At 38.4% G+C, this 17,722-nt stretch overlaps 1 protein-coding gene across 6 annotated transcripts in view; it reads right to left on the bottom strand.

The window, feature by feature from the left end:
- Positions 1–17,722, bottom strand: part of SDK1 (sidekick cell adhesion molecule 1) — a 1,233,278-nt gene that overhangs the window by 329,069 nt on the left and 886,487 nt on the right. For all 6 annotated transcript variants that reach the window (XM_074281198.1, XM_074281201.1, XM_074281200.1 and 3 more), the window contains one exon: positions 13,967–14,103. In XM_074281198.1, coding sequence (XP_074137299.1) covers positions 13,967–14,103 — 137 coding nt within the window. The remainder of the gene's footprint in view (positions 1–13,966; positions 14,104–17,722) is intronic.

Raw genomic sequence — 17,722 nt, 5'->3', positions numbered from 1 at the left:
CCTAAAGAACAATGGAAAGCCAAAGGATATTTGAGCCAAAAGGGAGATGGACAGGTGAATCCCTGAGAGTATAAACCCCAGGATAAGTCACTCTGTTCAGGGATTCTATGAGGTGATTATAAGTCAGTTCAGGAAGTATACCCTGATTTGCACAAACTCATGAAATCAGCTAAGCAGGCTGGCAGTTGAGTCATTTTATAGGATAAAGGAAAAAATGAAGAAAGAAATGTATATCTGGGTTTAGACTACAAGAATGACTTTGTATATTTATTACTTTATTATTCTGTGTCATGTATGATTAGATAACACAGGAATAATTCCTTAAATACCCCATCTATTCTCTTCCCCTTAGGGCTAAAATACATACAATAATCTGTCTTTGGTAGATATTTTTGACTCATTCATTCTTTCTTTCTCTTTTTCTACAATTTTCATTTGTAGTTTATACCCTGCCTATTTCTCCAAAGATTTTTGTGGCTGCACATAAAGATAAAATATATTACAAAACTGTACCAAGAAACAAAGAAATGATATAATACCCCCCAAAAAAACAACACAAAAAGTTAAAGGGTAAAAGAAATAGGTACACTGAACATATTGGATCAGATAAGTTTCACAGTGAATTAGTTCTGATCTTCTAGTCAGGAAAGAAAAAAAAGGCAAACATTGAGATTTAGATACTTTTGTTTTATATATATATATATATGTATATTTTCATTCTGGATTTTGAATAAGTAACTAAAGGAGAACAAATATTATTGGAAGTGACATTTAATCTATAGGAATATAAAGTAAATAGAAGGAAACAAAATATTTCAGGGTAATTATAACATAATTATTGATAGTACACCCATATATACACATATAGTTTAAGACACTATTAAAACTTCGTGAAGCATAAAGAATAGTCTCTTTGCCATTTTGTTTAGGAAACCACTACAAAGTCCATCAACTTTTTATGCACTTTTATAGCAAATAAGAATGAAAAGGCTTAACATATTACACTGTGACAATCAAAAATCCTCTTTAAATCAAAGCAAATGAGTTCATGAAGTGGATGCATAAGACTCCCACTGGTTTCTCTACTAAAAAAGATACTAGTTGTAGCAAAAGAGGAAAGGCAAATTGAATTAACAGAAAATGTTCAATGAGAAGACTGTATCATAAATCTAATTCATGTAAGATTAACTATTCCAACCAAATAAATCTTCAGATTTAACTTGTACTAAACATTAATAGAATTCAAAGTATATGCCAGATACTTTGTAATATAGCTATATGGAAACAAAACCAGTAAATATAAAGCATAGATTTTACTTAGAGCACTCAAGTTGAATGGACATTTCCATTTGGATGTCATGCCATCATCTCAAACTCAGAATGTTTAAAATTAAAACCATTATCTTTCCTGTCCAAAATAACCTCCTCTTCAAGACTGTCATACTACTTTGGAGTCAGAGATTTAGTGTTTCAGATCTAGAAGGGCCCTGTAAGGGTGGTCTGACTGACCGATCCTCTCCTCTTACATATTAGAAAAATTTTACCCTTTCTACACTGTCTCAAGTTTCTCCTTCCCTAAACCCAATCATGCATAAACTTCTGTCATTTCTTCATATTTCTTGCATCTGTCCCCACTCAATTCATGTTTCTTATATCTGTCCTTTTTGACTTTCAACAATCTAGAACAGGCCATGATATGCCTGGATTACTACACACAGAGCTTCTTAACTGATTTTTGCTACCACTATGACCAGAGGTCATGGAAAGGCAACCAGTGCAAAACCATGTATGTGTTGTTATAGACATGTATACATAAATGTGTATATGTGTGTTCCCCTGTGGGAATGCATGATCTTTGACTTGTTTCTGTTTTGAATCTTAGCATAATTAATAAATCCTTTTTTCTTTCATTTACACAAGCTGTTTCAATCAATAGAATGTAAGCTCCTTTATGGCAGGGAGCATTTCATTTGTCTTTGTCCCCCATCTAATACTGTGGCTGGCACAAAAGGAGTTCTTTAAAAAGGCTTGTCTAATTGTCCAACTGAATGAAATTGAATTACCTCTGCCTTAAATCTTTGATACTTCCTATGTTTCACTGTCATTACTCTTACAAAAGGAAAATCAACATACAGGATGAATTGGCTAGTCAATGAGACCCTACAAATATTTATTGACTAGATAGTCTAATTTGATGAACTTTTCTTTCCTGCTTCCTTATTAAGATTTTTGTTGGTTTGGTTTTTAGTTCTTAATGAAAAGGTCATAGCCACTAAATTTCTCTTTCATCTTCCCAAAATTTTTTTCTCGACTCCCCTTTGTGAGCCCAATACTCAGACAAAATTGACTACTCAATGTTTCAGCCTCAGAAATTTCCTAGCTCTGAAATCCTAGGCAAGTCATTTAACCACTTAGCTTCAGCTTCCTCAGCTATAAACTGGGGCATAACAATGGAAGCCATTTCTCAGGGTTTTGTGAGGATCAAATTAAATGTCATTTGTAAAATGATTAGCCCAACTGGGCTTATATTCCAAAGAGATATTAAAGAAGGGAAAGGGACCTGTATGTGCCAAAATGTTTGTGGCAGCCCTTTTTGACCTGGCTAGTGAATGAGATGAGGTGAGATCTTTCAAGACAGTTGTGAAAATCGAGTAAGGCTTCATCTATTTCAGAGTTTGAATAGGCCTGAAGGATTCTGAAGTTTGAGTCAAGGGCATAATTGTGTTCCCCTCTCATGATATTTCCTCCCTATTTCAGCCAAATATGGGCAACTATGTACTTATTGGTCAAGTTCAATTTCATGGGTCGATCTTGAGTTTGGAATGTAAGACTCTCAGCCAATAAGGATGAGGGTCAGTGGTGGGAGGGGGTGTTTTGCGTTAGGGATTAAAGGTGCTGTGCTGCCCACAGGAGGTGCTTCCTCTCTTTTCGATTGTCTGCTCTAAGGACGCCCCTTCTCGCGAGAATGTAAAATAAACTTTGATTTTCTCTAGAGCTCTCTCCAGCTTTTTTATTAAATGGTGACCCCTCACCATTTCCATACCACACAGTTTTGGGGGCTCGTCCGGGATCCTTTACTCAGTGAGTAAGTGAACTCCTGGGTGCTTGTGGGGAGGCGCCCTGCCTAGATTTAGGCAGCCCGCCAGCATCCAGGGGCTTCTCCTTGCTCCCCAATGTAAAATGGGCCCGAAGTGGAGAAACTCAGAGAAAATCAAAGAAGTGGGAAACTCCACGGTAAAAACTCCAACTGGTCGGTGGAGGACAGATCAGTCAAATAATTTGCTGCGCAGAAACCCATAGGCAAGCCTCCTGTGAACCATTGAGTCTAGTTATAGATTCTGGAAGGGGGCTCTGGACAGGAAGATAGGCTAGGCCTTCCTGGGTGACTGGAGTCAGTTGGTGACAACTGACGTGTTTGGGCATTTAGGAGTTTATTAAACTTCTTCCAAATTCAATGGGTGTAGCCTAGTCCCAGCCAGCCCTCATGGAGAGAAATGAGAAAAATATCAGAAAATACCGGTAGATAGTCCCTTGGGAGATAAATTAAAGTAATTAAAACAAACTGCCAAAATATGAGAAAAAAAAAAAAAAAAAGCAAGAAAAAGATGATAAGGTATTGTTGTTTTGTTGCAGACTGGGTGTGCCAAAAGGATTAAATAGTGTACCTGAGAGGATTTAATTCCATTAGCCCTTCTAGGGGCCTTCAAGTGGGGAGGAGAAATATGTCTATTTTGAAGCAGGGACCATTTCAGCTGACCAGAAATATCCCTTAGTAGATTCCATTTGGGATCAATATCCCTGTACATCAGGGAAGTATGAGGGATTGATTGAGTGAAGACGGTGGCTTCCTTCCTTTTCCTCCCATGTATCCTAACTGCAGCAGGGCCACGTGGGCCAGGGGAAAGAAACTGCTATTTAGTGAAATTCATTGTTTTAAATATGATGGCAAAGTAGTTTTATATTATTGGAATTTAAAGTTGTGTTTGGGATTTTAAGTTAAAATATAGGTTATTAAAACAAAATGCCAGTAGCTTAACTTAGGGGAGATTGTGGTTGTATCTTCCTACTTAGATGATATGTTGTTTTCTAGAGGTATTGGGTAATTTGTAACTGAGCTATGCATTAAGTATTTGTCAGCTCTGTTGGGCATGTATTAAGTTTTATGAAATTTGGGTCAGTTATTTGCGAACCTTGAAGTGCAAAGTTTAAAAATATATACATATATATTTACTTAAAGACATGGGACAAGAAAGATTGACTTGCCAAAGTAATTAATAATTTAAATGAAGCTATGATATATTGGGTCGGGAAGCATGGTGATATGGGGGAAGGGTGACCACATGGAGAGGGACCTGGTCAGGTGTTCTAATCCCCTCCTCCCATTAAGTATAGTAGTTTTTTTTTTTTTTTTTTTAAATAATTGCACCTCCTTGCTGATTTAGATATTAATTATTCCTACTGTTTAAAGAAACAGCCTACATTTATATGGTGTTAATAACTGAATGTCTTATTTTTATTTTTCAAGTCTATAGCTGTTCTAAGGAGTTGGAACTGTAAGTTTTCTGAAAGCAATTCATTTCTACTAAGATCTCATCTGACTAAAGCAAATTATTTAATGTTTATTTACGTGCGTGATAGTCTCCTAGTTTAAAGATTATTTTAATCTGATCTGATAATTTTATAGGGTTATTTGCAAAAATTTTAATCCTTTTCAGAATGAAGAGAGTATTAAATTAATTAATTTAATTAATTAAATAAATTAAATAAAGTTAAATCTGAAAGATCTGAAAGTTTCTTTTCTGTGGAAACAGGATGGACAACATGCGATTTAAAATTTTTCTTTGTATTGAGTATTTTGAAGGCAAAATAATCTGTAATGTTAAACTAGAACCATCTACTTAGATATGAAAGATAAACTGTATAATTTGTGAATTTTCTAGGATGAATCTTTACTGTGATTCTTGAGAACTAGATTCACCTGAAGCCTTGATTAATGATAATTGCTGTAGGAGATAAAATCTTTTGGGACTGGAGCTAATATTTACTTGGAGTTTTGAATTCAGATATAACTGTTTGCATAGGTCATCAAACCGCACCATCTGGAGGTGGGATGGTTAAAAATTAGGACAGCTACCTGAAGTAAAACTGCCTTAAATAAATTATGCCCCTGATTTTTCCTCTTATGTCTGTAATCAGAGCAAGTAGTCAGTGAGATATACAGTACTAGGACCGCTCCCACTTTGCCTTTCTTTTTGAGACAAAGCTGGCAATCTCTGAAACCCCAATCCTAGACTCCTGACTATAGATCTATATTGTCTTCAGATGCATTTTTCATGTTTTGCACGATCATGGGGAGGAGCTATATGGAAAGAACTTTTGACACTCAAACAATCCCCTATTAAATATGCAGAGAAAGTGAAATGAAGGGCTATTCAAGTTAGAACAATATTAAATCAGAGGGCTGGGAGATGGCTCACAGATTCCACAATGCTGAAATACTATTAGAGGCAATACTATTAGAAAAGGATGATCTATAATTACCCAAGATCATAATCTTAATCCTGCTTCCTTTTTGTCCCCTGGAGAACAGAACTATTGCTGTATAAAACTGTCTGACTATTGCTATTTCAGGAAATTTACTAGTCTGTTATGTATAATCTGATAATTACTGTAAACAGGGAGGGAAGGGAACTGAGATTTCAACTGGTCAGAAAATTGGGAAAAACTGATGTCTTATTTCAGTTCAGGCCGAATTGGAAACTATTTATTCTTTACTTACCTCATCATTTTGGTTCCCTGACAAAGGACCTCAAAAACTAGACATAATTTGGGTACTGAATGGAACTCTGGAAAAGGTAAAATTTTTTTTTCCTATTTTGCAGTGAACATCCAAGCTGCTTCAGGCCTGGATCGTTGTTAGAGCTTTATGCTCGGGCACAATTCTTTAAGAATTGCTGCAATTAACAAAAGGTCTCCTTTTGCCTCACTCTCTTGTCTCTACAGATAAGGGAGAGGCTGCAAAAAGTTGAAAAAGCTTTTTACTGCCCACTACCTAGACACACCTGATTTTAGCAGATGCTGGATTTGGAGAAGGCTGCAGAGACAAAAGGCCTTCTTTTACATCTCAAGGCATTTCTAACCAGATCTTAACCTTGCTTCCAAACCTTGCAATAAACATCTTTTTACCCATCTAGGTTTTCGGCCTGTAAATTTATTTACAGGGGACTCTCGCCGAAAATTTGCTAGACTATAATTGGCTGGCTTATGTTTTAACTTTGAATTATTGTCCTGACTCAGTTTCTCTAATTATCCTGACTCAATCCTGCCTCAGTTTCCCTGCCTCTTAGTTCTGCAAACCCCCCTACCTCTGCCTCTTTATCAGGATACTTGATAAGATCTTATGTTTCAGAATAGCAGAATGTCTCTCCCATCCCAAGTTATGGGAATCTCTTATCAAGACTTCTTGAATTCTCTTATGTGGAATTAGACATTCTGTATATGATTGTATTTGCATTGGGTGTTTTTTTAAAAACAAACTGATTTGTATGAATAATGTTCACTTATGAAAGGGACAAATTCTTTATTGTTATCAACATAATGTTATGATAAATATTTGTTTAGAATTTATGTATGGTTCTTCTAGGATGGTAAATGGGAAAAAGAGAAATGGGTTTGCTAGAACTTCCACTGTTACCAAGGGCAGTCTACCTGCCCATTGGTCGGCTCAAACTTGTGAATTGTCTGCTTTAAATCAAGGGTTGAAATTATTGCGGGACCAGGAAGGGAAGTTCTTTTGAGCTAAGGGGAAATAGATTAGCAGATGAGGAGCCCAAGGGAGCTGGAGACCAGGATATTTCTCATATAATGGCCTTAATACCTGTACTTCCTCCTAGTCTACCCTCTCCTAGTTTTACTCAGAAGGAAAAGAGAAGGCCTCAACTCTCAGAGCAGTTGAGAACTCAGAAGGACGATGGCTCTTACCTGATGGCAAAGAGGTACTGACCAAAGCAAGTTTGAGGCAGGTCCTTCAGCAACTGCACCAGGACAGTCAATGGGATGTCCAAAACCTGTGTGATGCTGTGTTGACAAGGTATGTTTCCCCCGGCCCATATACTATGGCCGACACCTGGTGGACGGCTGTCTCGTTTGTCGAAGGACTGACAAGGCTGCTCAACGCCAGCTCCCAAAAGGGGGACGACCTCCAGGAATCAGACCATTCCAAAGCATCCAGGTGGACTTTACTGAGCTTTCACCAGAGTCGCCTCAAATACTTGCTGGTCATAGTGAACCATCTGACCTCATGGGTGGAGGCATTCTCGTCAGGCTGAGCAACTGCCTCGACAGTAAGTAAGGTCTTATTAGAACAAATTATTCCCAGATATGGGATGGTGGAGAGGATAGACTTGGATCAGGGAACACGTTTTTTTTGCTCAGGTATTACAGAATCTGATTAGGGCCTTAGAAATCACTTGGGATCTCCATAGCCCTTGGCATCCTCCCTCTTCTGGGAAAGTAGAAAGGATGAACCAAGAAATAAAATGGCAGCTGACTAAATTATCTTTAGAGACCCAACTACCTTGGACGAAATGCCTTCCGCTCTGGTTAGAATCTGAACTAAGCCATGTAAGATAGTGGGCTTTCACTTTATGAATTATTATACGGTCATTCTTTCCAGACTTATCATAAGGGAGACTGGGAGCCTATTTTAGAGACAAAGGATTTATTTGTTAAGAGATAATGTTAAATCATTGCTAAAACATTTGCAAGAACTTCAACAAAAAGGATTAATAGCTCAGACTCTTCCTTTAGGTTTCCCTGTTCATAGAATTCAGGTTGGTGATTGGGTGTTGATCCGTCCTGGAAGGGCAGAAGCTGGGACGGACCCTACCAGGTGGCCCTAACCTCAGATACTGCGATTCGCACCCAGGAACGAGGCTGGACACCACACCAGGACAAAAGGACCTGTGGCGCCACCTTTATCAGAGTGGACAGTTGAAGACAGGGGAGACCTCAAATTACATTTGAGGAGGGGACCTTCACTGAATGGGAACACTGATTCTGAATCCAGTGCATTATAACTCGATGACTTTTCTTTTCTTACTTTGGGTTTCTTTGCCTGTTTGGAAGCTGATATATTTTCACTTGGGAATTTCACCTTAACTTCACAGTGTTATAATAATTGAACGTCACAGGGCTTTCCCTGAGCTTTGGGTTTACCTATTTCCTCATGATAGCCATAGAAACCAGGCCTTTACCTTCTAGAGATGAGAACCAGTTCCTCCTGCTCATGCAGAATATAGGGAGAACTTATCAAGTTGTTGGATCTGTGTTGGATTCCAACAATCAAACCAATGGCCATGGCTACCTGTCCCCTTAAGCCCAGCTTGGGTCCTTAGTAACCGATCCCAAAGGGAACATATACATTGGGTACAGTTATCAATGGGGTTGGTACAATGTCACCCCAGGGACACCTGGGAAACATGGGACTCTGTTTCCCACATTTTTGAGTACCTCTAATCTAACAGGCCAGTGGCCAGTTGCCAATTGTAGTTGAAGGAAGGAGCAAGGTTTATGGAAATGTCAGTATGTCACCTTTGTGGGGGGGAGGCCCCCTAGGGATGAGAAACCAACAATATTACCCTTTTACAAGGAATAGCTCAGACATATTTTCAAGGGAACAACCTGCTCTAAAGGGTCATTATTGGATCTGTGGTTTAACTGCCTATACTCACCTACCTCTTAATTGGACAGGGATTTGTTATATTGGACTAATAAGGCCAAAATTTTTCTTTCTTCCTGAACAGGCAAACCAATATTTAGGGATTCAGTCGTACTATGATTTGGGAAGGGGGAAACAGAGTTTAGATACCTCCATTACTCAGACTGGAGATGCAAATGGTTGGGGTGACTCCTGGCCTCCAGAAAGAATAGTTAAAAGAGTATGGGCCGGTCACCTGGACTCAAGATGGAAGTTGGGGATATAGAACCCCAATATATATGTTGAACAGGATATCACCAATCACAGGGCTAAGGCACTCGATCTTTTGGCTGATGGAGCTACTCGAACCAGAGAGGCTGTTTTAGAACACAGACTTGTGTTGGATTATTTGTGGCTAAGGAAGGGGGAGTTTGTACTAAACTAAATTTATCAACATGTTGTATAAAGATTGATGACAATGGCAATCTAGTAAAAGAAATCACTAAGAACATTAGGAAACTGGCTCGTGTTCCTATATAGATGTGGACCTCACTGTTCAATACTTCTTGGTGATCTTGGTTTGGGAAGCTGGTGGAAGCAGCTCCTTTGGTTGGGCCTTATAGCCCTTAGTGGTGTTATATTATTCCCTATCTACATCCCTTGTTTGATCAGATTAATAACCAGAATTGTCCAAAACTCATCATCTGGAATGATTAAAAGGACAAGGGTGGAGCCGGTGGCCCAAGGCCAACAGGAAGCAGAAGGAAGTGAGGAATGCATAGGGAGTGTGAAATTATGTTACAAAAAAATTTGAAGAGATCTCAGTATACAAAATAAGAGGGACTGAATGAGATGAGGTCAGATCTTTCAAGACAGTTGTGAAAATTGAGTAAGGCTTCATCTACTTCAGAGTTTGAGTAGGCCTGAAGGACTCTGAAGTTCCAGTCAAGGGCATAATTGCGTTCCCCTCTCATGATATCTCCCTATTTCAGCCAAATATGGGCAACTATGTACTTATTGGTCAAGTTCAATTTCGTGGGTAGATCTCATATTTAGAATGTAAGACTCTCAGCCAATGAGGATGAGGGTCAGTGGTGGGAGGGGGTGTTTTGTGTTAGGGATTAAAGGTGCTGTCCTGCCCACAGGAGGTGCTTCCTCTCTTTGATTGTCTGCTCAAGGAGTGGGACGCCCTTCTCGCGAGAATGTACAATAAACTTTGCTTTTCTCTAGAGCTCTCTCCAGCTTTTTTATTAAACAGTGACCCCTCACCATTTCCGTACCACACACTAGAAACTGGAAACTGAATGGATGTCCATCAATTGGAGAATGGCTGAATAAGTTCTGGTATATGAATGTTATGGAATATTATTGTTCTGTAAGAAATGAGCAGCAGGATGAGTTCAGAGAGGCCTGGAGAGACTTACATCAACTGATGCTGAGTGAAATGAGCAGGACCAGGAGATCATTATATACTTCAACAACAATACTGTATGATGACCAATTCTGATGGATGTGGCTCTTTTCAACAATGAGAGGATCCAAGATCCAAATCAGTTTTAATTGATCTGTAATGAATAGAACCAACTACACCCAGAGAAAGAACACTGGGAAATGAGTATGGACCACAACATAACATTTCCACTATTTCTGTTATTGTTTTTTTTTTTTTTTTTTCTTTTTAGCATTTTTAGCATTTTTGTTTTTTCTTCTCAGGTTATTTTTACCTTCTTTCTAAATCCGTTCTTTCTTGTGCAATAAGATAACTGTATAAATATGTATACATATATTGTATTTAACATATACTTTAACATATGGGACTACCTGCCATGGGAGAGGGGTGAGGGAAGGAGGGTAAGTTGAAATAGAAGGTTTTGCAAGGGTTAATGTTGAAAAATTATCTATGCATATGTTTTGTATATAAAAAACTATAATTAAAAAATGGGAATGATTAAAAAAAAAAATTGATTGGCCCAGTGCCTGGTACAGAATAGGCACTTAATAAATGTTTCTTCTCTTTCCCTTTCTTCTCTAACCTTCACTGGCTTTTCTGCTGCTTTAGTGTTCCACATTCTGTAAGATGCATTCGTGTCTATCCCAGCAATAATTCAGTGAAGATGAGACTAAACTTTACATATTTGATATTGCAAAAACACCAATCTTCAAAAATACAACATTTTTAAAAAGATAAGTAAGCAAAAGTGCTGCGAAAGATGATCCCTAACCATGATTCTTTTAAAACAATAATACTCAGTTTACATTCATATATGTGTATCAATAAATTAGTTCATGTATCAAATTCCAAATGCAGAAGAAATTCAAGGCTGAATCAATTAGTTCCACTGGGCTTCTCCTAAGTCCACTGAGGTACCTAGGTAGTGCAGTGGCTAAGTGCTGGAATGACTAGATTTTAAATCTAATCTCCAGCATTTAGTAGTTGTATGAATTTGGGTGGGTCATTTAATCTCTTTGCTTCAGTTTCCTGAATTATAAAATGGGGATAATACCACCTGCCTCTCTAGGTTGTGTTTAGGTTTGAATGAGATAATATCTATAAAAGTTCTGGGCACAGTATCTGGCACATAATAAATGTTTTTTCCCCTTTTCTTTTTTTGCTCCCCACCAAGTACCACACATGGTAAAGAGTATAAAAGTATAGAGACTGAAATAATTCCTACTTGCGATGAACTAACAATCTAATGGAGGAAGACAAGTACATATAGAAAAATATATGTAGCATAAATATAAAGTTAATAAATCCAAACAAATACAAAAAAATTAAATACAGGGTTGTCTTACAGTAGCCATTTTAAACCTAGGATCCATTAACTTGTTTTAAATATTTCAATGTTTCTACTTTAATAACATTGGTTTCCTCTGTAATCTTGTTAATTTGATTTTATGCATTTAAAAGCTTTAAGAGATTCCTTGGCTTCATTAGACTGCCAAAGAGATCCATCACACACACACACACACACACACACACACACACACACACACACACAAGATTAAAAACACCTGCTTCAGAGGGGGGAAATAATAGTTGGTGGGCCAGGAAAGGCTTTGCGCAGAAGATGGTACTTGAGGTTCATCTTAAAGGAAGAAGCATGATTACAGGATATCTGTAATTTGCTTAAATTGGCCTTGGTGTACCATGGCCCAAATATTCTTTCTCCTAACTTCTCTCTTTTATCCTTATTCAAAACCTCGTAGACAGTGATGATGATGACAAGAAGGAGGAGAATGATAAATGTTTATACAACATTTTATGCTTTACATATATTTTCTCAGTTGACCACAAATCTATCTAACTCATTTTACAAATGAGCAACCTGAGAGGCTCACAGAGATTAAGTGGTTTGTCCATGTCATATAGGTAGTGTCACAGATAGGATATATCCATATCTCTCCATGCTAAAATGGAATTCGTTTATGACTCTTCATTGTTTTTCATCCTATGATATCCTAACGATTTGTGAGTCCTGCTAATTTCTCTCATACCTACTTACGGTCTTCATTCAATGGGGGCTAAATTAGGTCCTCATTCCTCCTTACCTCTATAAAACCTTAACTGCTATTCCAGTATTTCTCTATTTAAACCATCCTTTACACAGCCGTCCAATTACTCTTCTTAAAACATTGCTATTGATCATGATACTCCTGTATTAAACAAGCTTAGTGACCCTTTAATAACTACTGCATAAAGTAAAAATGAGAGGTCTTCAATGTAAGGTTTTCAGTAATGGGCTTCTAACTTACCTTTCCAGCCTTCCCAAATACTGACATATAAGTAAAAGGGAAAAGGGAAATGAAAATTATTGTAAGTAACTTAGAAGGTAAATGATGCCATCATATGTTATTTCCAATTACAAAATACTTATCAACAGCAAGCAACTATATCATGTTTGTAATATTAATAGACTGGGAATAATACAGATTTTGAAATCTAAGATTTTAAATAGGCATATGTAATTTGGTTCTAAGGCAGCTAGATGGCACAGTGGATAGAGTGCTGGGCACAGGATCAGGAAGATTCATCTTCCTGAGTTCAAAATTGGCCTCAGATGCTTATTAGCAGTGTGATTCTGGGCAAGTCCCTTAACCTTGTTTACCTTAGTTTTTTCTTTTGTGAAATAAACTAGAGAAGGAAATGGCAAACCACTTCAATATCTTTGCCAAGAAAACCCCAAATTGGGTCACAAAGAATTGGACAGTACTGAAACCATCATTTTGTTCTAGTATTAGGAAACATTTAGTTTTAAAAAATGAATTTAATTGTAAGAGTGCCAATGTCTTTTATCTCAGGAAACATTCAGACACAGCATTGTTGTACAGTACAAAGGGTACTGGGCCTGAACTTTGATGGCCTGGGTCTGAGTGTTGAGTTTTATGCTTACTAGCTATTTGACTAGGAACAAGCCTCCTGATCACTAAAGATGACATCCAGGGCCCTCATATGTAAAATGGGGATTATTATACATGCATTCTCTACCTATTATGGCTGTTGTAAAGAAAGTAATTTGTAAGTTTTAAAGAGCTATATACATATGAACTTTGTTGCTGTTTTTAATACTTCAATGAAGTCAAGAAGATCATCATCATCATCATCATCATTATTGCAATTATTATTATTTAGTACCATTAGCTAGCTATTCATCAGCTAAATGCTCTAAATAGGCTATAGTCAGCACTCTCTTTATTCATGGTAATTGTAGTCATGAATTGCACATATAAATAAAATCTACAAAAATCTCCCCATATCTCCAAAAGAGGGTTATTTTAATGAATAGTTTCAACCTTTAGCAACGCTCTCTTTGTCTCCTTGCTAATTCTATTGGCCTTACAAGAGGAATACAATATGTACGGGAAAACTCCTCAATAGCTCTCATTATCCAGAGATAATGGCCTCGGGGCCACAGATTATTATTTTTTCTTTCTTTTTTCTTTCATGGTTTTTATTCATGCCAGGAGTTTTTGTTGAGGAAAAAAATGGAACTGGATGGATGGCAATCCTGCTGGGCCTCAACTCTGTCCAATCTCTGGCTTTTGTTTTTTCCTGTGACGATTTTCTCTGTTTCCTTTTACAGATATTGTGATCTCTTTTTACCTTTCCTTAAGCAATACATATATTTCCATTTAGAGACCTTCAAGGAAAGTAATATCATGTCCTTTGTTGCTGAGTCTAAAGTCTGTGGTAAAGGTTAAGAATTTTAAAAGCCCAAAAAAGAATTTGGATCATTTTCCAAGATGGCAATTGTTTCCTCTACTTACTGTTCTCAGACAGCTCCACGATGTAATAAAGCACAGGACTGTTTCCATCAAAGGGTCGAACCCAGGAGAGCATCACAGTACGGCTATGGGAAGAATTCAGGCTAGCCAGCAGGTTTTGAGGTGAATGGGGCAGTTCACTTTTAAAAAATGAAAGAAAAGAAACACACACACATATCAGAAGCAATAAATTGACCTAATATGTCACACTGAAATAAATGGTGCCCATAAAGGTAAAATACTTTGTCCAAAAAGCAATGTCCCTTTTCATAAATTACATTATTCACAGTTTTATGTTACTTATAAGATAAAATTAGTATTAAAGTTCCTAAAGCAGGCAACCAAACATCTAATGTTACTTTTATTTAATGTGGAAAAAGTCAATATTCCCATAGTATTTTTAAAACTTAATTACTTAGTCAATATTTTTTATACCAAGATTTTTAGTAATACAACAGTAGTAAACCATATACACACAGGAGGAAAAAATGGGAGAAATGATTTAATGCAAAATTTTTCATACTCAGGCAAATAGAAAACATGACATTAACCATATAGAGTTGCTCATTAAAATTATCATATTTATTCTTAAGTAACAGAGTTGTTGGATTTATTGACAGATGAGAGGTTATGCTGTTATTGGAGGCTTCTTTTCTTTTGGATAATGGAGATTTGGGGAGTAGGATTCAAATAGAAAATATAGTTAAAATGCTGGCTGACATAATAAACTCATGAGAAATGCTATAAACCCAGAACTAGGAGATCATTATACACTTCAATAACAATACTGTATGAGGATGTATTCTGATGGAAGTGGATATCTTCAACATAGAGAGGAGCTAATCCAATTCCAATTGATCAATGATGGACAGAATCAGCTACACCCAGAGAAGGAACACTGGGAAATGAGTGTAAACTGTTTGCATTTTTTGTTTTTCTCCCCAGGTTATTTTTATTTTCCGAATCCAATTCTTCCTTTGCAACAACAACAACAAAAAATTCGGTTCTGCACATATATATTGTACCTAGGATATACTATAACATACTTAATATGTATGGGAATGCCTGCCATCTAGGGGAGAGGATGGAGGGATGGAGGGGAAAATTCGGAACAGAAAGGAGTGCAAGGGATAATGTAAAAAATTACCTATGCATATGTACTGTCAAAAAATTGTTATAATTATAAAATTAATAAAAAAAAAAAAGAAAAAAAAAGAGAAATGCTATAAACCTGAAATGCAATTAAAATGCATAAATTCTAAGAATAAATGTTGCTCTTAGGAAAGACTTTCCCTTTGATTTATTAGAAAATAGGTGGTATACTTTTCATTAGCCACTAGACTTGAGAGCCCCCAAATTAAAATCGACAAAAATAACAACTATTCCAAGTCTAGTCTTTTGCCTTTACATTTTAAAAATGTGAGATCAAAACTCTGGAATGACTTTTTGATGGGGGTTGAGGTCCCTTTAAGATTCCTTTCTAATTGCCCATGGCTGACCTTGATTCACAAATCCTGGTCAAAGGCACCCTTTGAATATCCGGGCCCAGCCCCCCACTATCAGCTCAGCTTCCCCCAGCCCTCACCTGATCTGAGCTAACTGAAAAGCCCGCCGAGAACTTGGGGTACTGCCCATCATCTTTTGGGTATAAAAGAGGTGAGCCGGAACACCCTCATTGCAGGAGCCCTCCCAGCCAACACATGGTATCCTTCCAGCCATGTAAGGGTTCCTGCCCGCCCAGCGGCCACCTCTGGCCCTGGCGTCTTTCTAACTGAGCTTTACTTCCAAATTCCTACAATAAACCTTTTATTTATCAGTCTAGGTTTTCGGGCCTGTAAATTCATTTTACAGGGGACTCATGGGATTATCTATGTGCCGAGAAATGGGGTTCCCCCTTTCCTTTCCCTCATTAGTTGGTGATCCTCATGGGAACCCCAAAAATCATTACCATGAAAACTAACCTTAACCTTTTCAGGTCTCTCAGAACCAATTTTCGTCCTTAGCAATTTCGAGCAACTTCTGGGAAGAATATCTGTGTTCCTACCCTCATCTAACTCTATCTCTAAAACATAGGGCACCCAGACCAGGTTTGGGGTGCGAGCAAAGTCTCCCATGGAGACTACTTCTCTTTTCGTCTCACTCTGTCTCTAGAGGCCGCTTCTAGAGCCAAAGCAAATTCTAATCCCTTTATCTCTCCAGAAAAGCCTGCCCACAGGCTGCAACTCTGACACAAGGGAGAGTGTCTCTTCTTCACCCCTCCCCCCACCATGTGGCCAACCCTCTGGGGTCCCAGGCCGGCAGTCTCCTTGATCTCTTCTGGGGGAGTTATCTGTGTTTGAGCCTCTCTCGCACTCCACCGTAGAGGTCAGGCTGTAGCTACGAGGAGACGGTCAATGGATCGGGGCGAACTTGGAGATGTGTCTCTCCCCAACTGCGTAAGCCTTCACCTTCGCCACCTGAGAAACACTGGGTAAAATAACATCTCTCCCTTCCCCCATCCTCTCTCTTTTCCAACCTCTCCCATGTGGCTTAACCTGCCATTTAAATGCTCCCATCCTGTCCCCTTCTTGGGGTACAGTGGGGAGATTTGGGGACTGTTCAAGATCTCTAGAAAAGCCTCCTATTCACTTTTAAAAGGTGCTCTGCCGCAACTCTGAACTCCCCTCCCATAGCTTTTAAAGGAGCCAAGAATTCCAGCCCTCTCAGAGAACTAGCTTGTCCCATACCTTTTAAAATGGGACTCGGTTTCCTGACCATTCTCTCTAGGCTGGATTTTAAAACTGCCCATTTTCTTTCTAAGCCTCAGGGCATACTTACTTGCTTTATAAAGACTAGACAGAATTTAAACTAGCTGTTCAAGCCTTTCTCTGTCTCAGTAACCTTGCAGGTGGGAGCTCCTGACTTTTCTCTTGGCCTAGGACTTTTAACTCCTAGCACACTCTTTCTCTCGATTGGATGCCCCCTTCCAACAGTTAAAAGATGCCCCTTCCAAGTTCTGGTCCTGGCCAGTCTAGAGCTTCAGAAAGAACATCTTTGTAATTTGGGCTGGGGAACAAAATTCTGAATCCAGGCAAATTAATTGTTAAGAGAGTGAAAATAGTTTCTTTTGATTTCTCCTTTCCCCCCTCTCCCCCCTCCCCCATCCTGACTGCAGGCAGGCAGGGGTGAATTAAAGTGATTGAAAGTATTTAAAAGACACTCCTTAACTACTTTATTTGGCACCTCACTAGAATCTTTCTCTGTTCTGGTGTGCAACAGTTCTTTTTTACTGCCTCAGTTTCCTTAAACTGTCTCTTTCTTGACTGAACTTCTCTGGCTTCAGTCCAGGGACATAGAATAAGAATAGATTCTCCCTCAAGCTGCCTTTTAGACAATGGCTACATTGAACACCTGAATTCTATATGTAGAGTTCCAATCTCTCTCTACTTGCCCAACCCCCAACTTGCTTCAGGAATCGCTTATCTCCAATTAGAGTCTGACCTTTCTAAATGCCCCAAAGGCCCCCACACCCTAATCACTAGAAGATGGGCGGGGGTAGGGTTTTTGTCCTCAGCCACTATTCTCCACATTAAGTACCTTGTAGCTAGCTGCCTTTCCCTCCCTCTGCCTCTTCTAACAGAGCAGGGAGGGGTCACGTGGGATTTTTCTTCCCCAGAGAAGGTTTTGAGATAGGCAGAATGCCTCTCCCATCTCAAGCTATAGGAATGTCTTCCATTATTGCTCTTGCCTCTATTTCAGTCTTCCTGATTTACTGTTCAT

The sequence above is a fragment of the Sminthopsis crassicaudata genome, chromosome 1 (genome assembly GCF_048593235.1).
Source record: "Sminthopsis crassicaudata isolate SCR6 chromosome 1, ASM4859323v1, whole genome shotgun sequence".
NCBI classification, from domain to species: Eukaryota; Metazoa; Chordata; class Mammalia; order Dasyuromorphia; family Dasyuridae; genus Sminthopsis; species Sminthopsis crassicaudata.
This window is presented reverse-complemented; position numbering and strand designations above follow the sequence as displayed.